The 9130-nt window shown below is 38.3% G+C and overlaps 2 protein-coding genes across 3 annotated transcripts; one reads left to right on the forward strand and one right to left on the reverse strand.

Annotated features, from left to right (window-relative positions):
- Positions 1730 to 4226, forward strand: LOC109228372 (mitochondrial import receptor subunit TOM6 homolog). 2 transcript variants are annotated; one of them, XR_002068381.1, is made up of 3 exons: positions 1730 to 1976; positions 3422 to 3574; positions 3901 to 4226. XR_002068381.1 is itself a non-coding variant. In XM_019393514.1 (2 exons), exon 1 carries the CDS (start codon positions 1778 to 1780, stop codon positions 1940 to 1942), a length of 165 nt encoding a protein of 54 aa, XP_019249059.1. In that variant the 5' UTR covers positions 1730 to 1777; the 3' UTR covers positions 1943 to 1976; positions 3901 to 4122. The 2 variants fall into 2 exon arrangements, 1 of the variants encoding a protein (XP_019249059.1); XM_019393514.1 differs by lacking the exon at positions 3422 to 3574 and having other exon boundaries at positions 3901 to 4122.
- LOC109227437 (pentatricopeptide repeat-containing protein At2g15980) lies at positions 5044 to 8253 on the reverse strand. Its single transcript, XM_019392604.1, has 2 exons — positions 6182 to 8253; positions 5044 to 5531 (listed from the first exon to the last, which is right to left on the reverse strand). Exon 1 carries the CDS (start codon positions 7994 to 7996, stop codon positions 6530 to 6532), a length of 1467 nt encoding a protein of 488 aa, XP_019248149.1. The 5' UTR covers positions 7997 to 8253; the 3' UTR covers positions 5044 to 5531; positions 6182 to 6529.

Below are 9130 nucleotides of genomic sequence, written 5' to 3' on the forward strand. Positions count from 1 at the left end.
GAGGGCTGGGTCTTTATAAAACTGGTGAGAAGAATTATGCAATGCTAGCAGGGTTACTATGGCGATTCTATAGAAGTGACCAAATCCTTGTGGATAAAAATTCTTCAAGCAAAATATGTTCAGCATAGACGAGAAAGAATATACGATGCTAAGCCATCTGATTCATACATATGGAAAAGCATGGCTAAAGCCAATGGCCTATTCCACACAGGGCTCTCCTGAAACATAGGGGATGGAAAAAAATCAATCTCTGGAATGACAATTGGCTTCCAAATAATAACTGTTTGTGCAAAAATATCCAGGGCCCCTACACCATATGGAGGAACAGTTAACAGTTTCATCAATTCGTACAAACCATTCGTGTTTCTGGATAGATTATTCTTACCCTTACATCCTTATACACTAGATCAAATCAACAACATTTACATTCCTTTCTCAACCAACAAACCTGACCAATCTTTCTGGAACCAAACATCTCTTGGCAACTTTACCACAAAGTCAGCCTATCTGCTCCAACTCCAGATCAACAACCAAATACCACAACCCACCGCTGCAAATAACTCTTGGCTTTGGTAGTTCAAGTGTTTGAATAAACTGAAGTTTTTCTTCTGGCTACTTGTACACCACAAATTACCTACTAAAGACTTTCTATACAAGAAAAATATACTTCAATCAAATTTGTGCCAATTCTGTCCAACTATAATGGAGGACATAAATCACATATTCTTTGCATGCAAACACTACCACCATTTATGGTTTTTTTTCAATCTACGAAGACCTCAAGCACACAATCTTGCCAATTGGATGAAGGATACGTGTAACAAAGACACTACCATCCACACAACAAATGCTTCCTTTAAAACTCCAAACTCCACCCTTCTACCTTTCATCCTCTGGAATATATGGAATAATAGGAACTCAAATCTCTTCAACCATACTTCAATCATAACATGCCACAAAAAATCATGATACAAGTTGCAGAATTCATAACCCCGACTACTACGACATCAAACCCAGGGCTTCAATTAACTATAAGATGGCTACCACCCACGAGCCATTACAAGCTAAACATTGATGGGGCTTATAATCCAAATAACGAAACCAGTGGCACTGGAGAACTTATCAGAGACCACAATGGCATATGGGTTGTAGGTTTTGCGTAGAAGATGACTGCAACATCCGCTCTTCATGCTGAACTTCTTGCACTACTAGTAGGACTGGAACTCTACTTCACAAAAAAATCTCTTTCCCATTTTAGTGGAAACAGATTCATAAGTATTATGTAACTTATTGAAGGATGAATAATATCGCTACTCACATCTTCTTAACGATTGCAGTTTTCTTCTTGATGTTGTTGGATTGGAAGAAATAACTCATATATATCGGGAATGCAACTCTGTGGCTGACGCTTTAGCAAAGTATGAACGTTCCAAGCAACCACCAATAACGGAGGGAGACAACACAATATTCTAGAAAACCCCTTCGGACTTTGTTTTACATGCTTTTAATAAAAACAAATAGAGGAAAATCGCTATGCGATCTACCCTATGTTATGTAATAACTAAACTTATTATGTTTTAATATAAAGTATTCCTTTCATTAGGAAAAAAAAAAACCGTGAACGGGCCGGGCTTAAGAAGGCCCAGTCCAAATATGTGAGCAGCTCAGCCACACTGGGGTTAAAGTTAAACAAATAATTAATCACGAACTCATCAAAGCTAGGGTTTAAGCTCGTTTCATCTCCCCTTGGAAGAGAAATCTTGCAAACGACGAAACCATGTTTCCAGGATTGTTCATGCGTAAACCTGACAAAGCAGCTGCTCTCAAGCAGCTGAAGACTCACGTCGCCCTTTTCGGAGCTTGGGTCGCCGTAATTCGGGTCACCCCATATATCCTCCACTATTTTTCCGATCAGAAAGAAGAACTCCTCCTCGAGCTCTAAACCCCTATCATTTTTTGTACTTCTTTCTACTCAGGTAAAAATTTCTCTTCTAATCGAAATTATATACTCAATTAGGCTCAATATTATTTAGTGATCATGTCCGAATTGGAAGATTAGATACATTCACTCAGATACTCTGCCTTGACTTTGGATTAGAAGGATTATAGACTTAGTCCCGGTTATTCAGTTCACTATCTGTAGTTCTATGGAGACTTGTGATTTTTTTGTTGGGTCAACTTGATAATCTGGTTAATTGCTTATGTTCATGTATAAAACTCAAGTGGATTAGGGCGCATCTACCTTTTCCACTTAAATACCAGACTTAGTTCGGGAACTTGTGAAATGCGCCTCCAACACATCCACCGGTGTATTAACTTTGCCCGTTGAACCAAAGGCCTGGGACGCTTCCTAGATTAGCATCTTTTGCTAGTGTTATCGTTGTCCTTCATTCTTTTCATTTTCCATACTGTATTTATTGTGTCTCAATAAGAATGGCTTATCCTGGGGTTTTTCTCTTAATGTCACCATGTGCGGCATATCTTTTGGGGGCTGTAAGGCCGTTTGAATTATCTTCTGCACTAGAGTGTTCCAAGATTGTGAATTTCAGCTGAATAAGAGGTAGTTGGTAGGTAAGAGTGCTTGAGCTTTAGCAACAATGAGTTGGTTCATGGATGGATGGACATTTATGCTCGTTTCAAATTTCAAGAACCTCCTAATGTGATATTAAAATCTAAGCCACTAAGGTAACTCATAAGTGCAAAATCTAGTTTCATGAGCTTGCTGAATCAATATGAAGAATGATATAGTTTTCATTGAAAGATTACTTGGAGGCTCGTTCGATGTTGTGTTTAGTTATATTGTTAATGTGATTGAGCAATAATGGGATAGAGTTGCTTTTTCATCCTAGTAAATCTTTTGTGGGTTGACAATCTTGCCTCTAATGTTATTCATATATCAGAATTTGAAATTAAGAAACACATGACTGAACCAAGGTCGTGGGGTTTCTTGTGTTTTTGGTGTTGTATGCAACTTAGGTTCTGGTGCATAAAGTAGTTGGATTGAGTTGTGTAAGTTGCCGAGCACCAATTATGAAATGATCTATGATTTGGAGTACTCTGGTTGAGGGTTAAGGAATAAACTTCTACCGTAAATTCCTATGTATTTATTTTTTATGAGCTTTATATCTACTAGAATATGAAAGTAATCTAAAGCTCTTTACTAATAAATGCAAAAAGAAGCTTGTATGGTGATGGTCCCTATTGCCTGTGCATGAGTTTGGATTTCATGGTTCTATTTGGTAGGTGATTAGAAGTTTGAAAATATGAATTTTACAATGCAAGTGGATCGAGTTGATTTTGTAGATGCAAAGTGAAGTACTAGGAATTGAATGACTTATATGTGTGTGAGTACGCTAAAGTTGATGAAGTAACATGTTTCATCATCTTTTCTTGAATCTTGTGAATATTACTGTTGTTCCAGGACTTTGTTCAACGGCAAAGGATGTGTGGCAGGCGCACATCGTGAGTTCGAATCTTGGGTGGTGAACCAAGTCTGGTATCTAAATGGAGAAGAGTAGAGGGGCCTAGCCCCATTATCTACCGAGTGTCGAACCGTGGCACCAATGGCCCTTGGGTATTTCTCGGTTGTTAAAAAAATTTAGTATGGCTTTCGTGCAGTTCCTTAATCTTGATATGTTTAAGTTGCTTACTCCTAGTATATCAGTTGCTTATAATTTCAGTTTGGACTAGAATTCATGCATGTGCTCACATAGGTAATTACGGATTGGGATTGCTGTGTTGTTGCTCGAGTACAATTTCTGATGCAATTCCATTTTAGGCCCTTTCAAAGCTGTACCATTCTTGAGTTAATTGCCCGATTTAAATACAACTTAAGGTCTGTCTTTCTTTATATACACGTCTCTGATAATGTCCTTATCTTCTTGTCTTTGCCTTTTGCAGTTTCTCTAGAGGAAGGAATGTTTGGAAGAAAAGGAGCTAGTTTTCTCTACACATCTGTTGACCCTCTTCTTAGTCATTTCTGTCTCTACATTTCATTTTCATTTGACGATATGATTCTGAAATTTGTCAGGTTGGCATATAATTGGGAATTGTATGGTTGTACCCTAGTTATTTGAGATAAATTATGCTGCGGAAACTCTCTTTTGGTTTATCGACACCAGAGTCATGTGTGAATTTGATGGCTTTTCCACCTAGATTAGATACCCATTCCCAGCAATCCTTGCACTATGTTACTGAATGCATAAATGATCCCATAAGTGAGATTTAGCGTGGTTCTATCTGTAATGTTACCAATGCAATATGGCCACCAAATCGCCTCTTGTTATGTTTTTTCATCTGAAACTTTTTTTTCCAACGATTTCTGAACTCAATGCAGTTCTAATCATCTTCTAATAATTGATTAACTAAGGCCTAAATTCAGCTATCCATAACTGTTGTATTCCTATTGAATCTCTGTGGATTCACTTGTCTTGTCACCAAGTAATACTTTTTTTTTTTGACAGGAAAGAAACTTATCAGGACTTAGCATAATGTTGCTTGTCAAACTATGGATACTTGTCATACATTCGTTGAATTGGTACTAATAGTGGGTGTAAATAAGTTTTGTCCAATATGAAAAACTACTCATTGGCACATGGTAGCATGTAGAACTAAATCAATAGGATTTAACAATTGCAAGGGGTCAAGTCTTGGATGTTGAAAGAGTGTAATATGCAAGTGCAGCTATCAAGTTTCTTCTGCAGTTCATGACATTCTACGTTGAAAAAGCATTTTCAAGCATCACGACGAATTCCCCGCCTCAACTTCTCTGATAAATGTTTAAAAATAAACCTTATCTAATAAATGTGAAACTTGGGTATTGAATGGTCTTTTGATTTGTCAAAATCACCTAATAGAAAAGAAAGAATGAAGCAGAATAACAAGTATTCATTATCAAACAATCAGCATTTTAAACTCAGTTATAGAAATGTTGCATCAAAAAGTTAATCTCTCAGTTTAATTCTGAAGCATGCCCCCTTCACTAATTACATTTAGCAACAGCAGAGGTAACATATATCAAAGAAAGCATCAACTGATGTGAAATTTATTTATATAGAGACAATGTTCATGAGTAGATTGAGAGTGATAATATAGAAAGATCATATAATGTCTGAATTAATTAGAGTTCCATACTGTTTGAGTGATGTGTACTGCATTTTACACAAATCTCAGCTGCCGGGCAGCTCCTTGATCCTGTAGAATGACTTTCACATTGGTTGACAAATACTGTCAGGATTCAGCACTCCAATCTTTTAGACGATTGGATATGCCGAGGATACACATCAAGTCATTTTTGAATAATTGGGAAGACTATACAAGAATCATCAACCAGTACAAGCAGTAGACAATGAACCAATTCATCTGGCTCAGAGCCAACAGAACACTATGTCCTTCAAAGTTTTGCAGCAGATAACAGATATATGCTGGATTGGCCTTCTTATCATGGAATCTCCATTTCTAATCTTTGGTTACTTTTCTGTCAAGCAGCTGGAAGTCTTCTCCAACTTTCACAGCATAGCTTCAGGAAACAACTGTAAATTTTCCGAAAAGTCATCTTTATGGTGTTGGCAGTTTGTAAAGGATTAGCATAAAAAATATTGGAGGAGCATTCATTTATTGTATGGAGCAGTAATAGTAATATCACTTGTTACTCGGATATAGCAGAATTTGACATTTCAAAAGTGAAAATCATCCTAAAAAAACATGAAAGCATTAGATAAATGCAAGAACATTGACTTGTGTACCAAGCGAATTTGTTACATGTCTTGACATGCCCTTTTGGGTGGCAAAATTAGCCCATGAAAACATGACCTGCCCCACCTGTCCATTGTTCCCAATCTTAAAATGTAGGAACACTTACTTTTGCAGCCCTCCGTTCTTAAACTCAAACATCAGAGACTCATGCTTCGGCAAACATATTCAGCTATTTAACTATGATGATGGTATTAAAGTATCTAAGCAGGTCATCCAGTTCTGTGAGAAAAGCAGGCTATGTTTTAAGCATTCCACAAATAGGAAGAGGACAATAGGTAATAAAGCCTCGATGTAATTGCAGTGGTGAAACATAAAGCACATTGTGGGATGTAACTTTTTATCTCTAAGACTAGGAAAGCGATAAAAGAACATTTATGCTGGTACACTGCAGGAAAGAGTCTAGGATGAATCGTCTTAAGATCCTGACCTGTAGCGAGAACTCTTCAAGCAGTTAGAACAACAACAACAATAACAAACCCAATGTAATCCCATAAGTATGGTCTGGGGAGGGTAGTGTGTACGGCACGCAGACCTTACCCCTACCTTTATAAGGTAGAGAGGCTGTTTCCGATAGACTCTTCAAGCAGTTAGGCACTGTTCATATTCTTCAGCAAGAAGGCACTGCTCATATTCGAAAAATCATGAAGATGCCCTTCAGAGAGCACCGTGCTTTGATGTACTGATAGACTTGCACCTCGGCAAAGTCACCTTGTTAACCTCATAGCCCGAAGTCACAACTTAGATTTGATTAAAAGTTTGGATGCTATACGAACTTCTAGCTATCTTTACAAGGGATCTTATTCGTAAGCATTTCGTTCCTCAAAGTTTCAGCCATTTTGTCATTCCCTTGCTTGATGTACCCATCAATGAAAGCACTATATACGTCCACATTTGGGGCAAATCCTTTCCCCACCATCTCTACCTGAAGTTTTTGCGCATCTTCCATCAAACCCTCCTCACACAAGCTCCGTATCAGAAGTTCGTATGTACTCTTCCTTGGTACGGTATCATGTTTCTTTATTACAGCTCTCACAAATTCCAAGCCCTCAAAAACTCCATTTTTGTCGCATAGCATCCGAGCGACAGCATCTATCATTGAACTCTCTGGTTTGAATCCCTTTCGACACATATCCTTATACAAGACTAAAGCTGCATCAACATTCCCACTCATACAATGTCCATTTATGAGATGCTCAAGAGTAACATAAGTACACTCCACCCCAGCGAAAACCATTTCCCGGAAAAAATCCTCAGCTCTATCAACCTCTCCAACTTTACAAAATCCCCCAATTATGGTATTATAAGCTACAATATCATGTTTCACGCCCTTATCACCCATCTCCTCCCAAACATTCATGGCATTCTCCATCAGTCCATCCTCACAATACGCGGCCATTAAAACGCTATAACTATATGTATTCGAGGCACAATTTTTTTCCATCATTTCCTTCCAAACCTCCTCAACCTTCTCAACTACTCCATCTCTATGAAAAGCTACCATAAGAATGTTAAAAGTATAAGCATTGACGATCACACCCTTTACCTCTCTACCTTTAAAGATTTCCCTATACATATCATAAGCAGCAAAAGGGCCTCGACTTTTCGCAATCAACTCAATCAAAGAATTGCATATAACAACATGTGGAAAGATATTCTTTTTAGCTAAAATCCTCACAAGTTTAACAGAAAGATCAATTTTTTTAGAATCCAAATAAGCTTTAATCAACAAATCAAACACAAAAGGAGCTGAATCACAAGTCCTGTAAGTTTTAACCAAGATTTGGAAAATCCGAGGTGGGTTTGTTAAATCAGGTTGATGGGTGTCGGGGAATTTTCGAATGGCGGATTTTAGTAGCTCTAAAGCTTGGGATTTAAGGCGGGAACGGGAGAGGATGTGAATGATAGTGGCGTAGGAATAAAGAGAGTGAGAGCAAATGGAGCGAGTGATTGTGAAGTGGAAGAAACGGAGAGCGAGATGAGGTGTGTTGCGGAGTTGAAGAATGATTTGAGAGACTTGGGTGGGAGTGAAGCCGGAAGGGGGTGGGGATAGAGAGAGAATTTCGGACCATCTTGATTTTGAGCGATGGTGTTTGAGGATTTTTATGGCTGTTGAGACTAGAGTTTCGTCTTCGTTTGAAGATGGTTGCGGTGAGGTAGAAGAAGAGAAGGAAGAGGAAGATAAGTGTTCGGTTAATGGGGTTGAGAAAATAGTGCGTCTTGTAATAGTTGATAGCATCGCCATTGATGGCTATTTGCTGTTCCATTCCGGCATTTTGTCGAACAGCTTCTGTTCCAAATATTAGACACTAACATTCGGTCCACGAAGTATATGACTAAATACATAAAAGGGCCAAATATATCATTTTCAATTCTATCCTCCGTTATACTTTCCGTTCAGATATATCCTTACCTTCCATCAAAGTTTTATATTCACCCCTATTTTAACGGCCAAGACACATGGCATCTTTTGAGAGTCTGAACTAACTAAACATTTAAAAAAATCCAACCTGACTCATTACCCATGACCCGCCCGACATTATTGCCCTAACTATTCGCATACCAAAACGAGGAAGAAGCAGACATTATTCTGCCATCCTCAAGAAAAGAGAAAAACACCTTCTTCATCTTCAACAAAATTTAATTGGGTCACATTTCCAGCATTCTACCATAACTTTTCGACATTGAAGTAAAACATAGTCATATTGTTTACTTAAAATTGTATAGGTCAAAATTTGGCGTATCGATAACAAAGTATATTTAAGATAAAGGACGGGGCCGACCATGGTATGACGACTGAGGTTTGCTTTTGAAATGTTTTGTGCCAAAGACGGGCAGCTGCGATACGGAGGCAACGGTAGCCTAAGTTCAAATTTAGACACAAGGAATATTCCTTAGGATATTCCTTGCTTTGTGCTTTATAAGGTTTTTGGGAAATGTCTCTTATAAATAGGAAGAGATAGAGAACAAAAAAAGGGGGACTGCCAAAAAGATACTTCATGTAAAGAGTTTAACACTTTTTGGTCAAACAATTTGGCGCCGTCTGTGGGACTTTTTAGTTGAAATTTTAGTTTCTTCTAGATCATAAAAAAGGATAGCCATCTTTTCCTCGCTTTGCATAAACAAACAATGGCAGGAAAAGGTGATACACGACATAAGCAATAGCAGGCGTCACTACAAACATTCTGAACACCATCAACGAGGATGGTAGAGAAGACAATGAGAATGTGACGCCAAGCGTTACGCCCAGGCGGAGTGATTCACCTCCTCCTCATGAAAATGTAACCGCTTCACGCGAAAGAGGAGCTTCCATATCCACAGCTGAGGAAGTACCACCGGCAGTGAAGAAACTATTAGAAGAGTGGTTGACAAGCACCCT

This window comes from Nicotiana attenuata, chromosome 6 (genome assembly GCF_001879085.1).
Source record: "Nicotiana attenuata strain UT chromosome 6, NIATTr2, whole genome shotgun sequence".
NCBI lineage: Eukaryota > Viridiplantae > Streptophyta > Magnoliopsida > Solanales > Solanaceae > Nicotiana > Nicotiana attenuata.

Excerpts from the sequence above, each read along its gene's own strand:
- LOC109228372 (XM_019393514.1), top strand. The coding sequence starts at position 1,778 with ATGTTTCCAGGATTGTTCATGCGTAAACCTGACAAAGCAGCTGCTCTC.
- LOC109227437 (XM_019392604.1), bottom strand. The coding sequence starts at position 7,996 with ATGGCGATGCTATCAACTATTACAAGACGCACTATTTTCTCAACCCCA.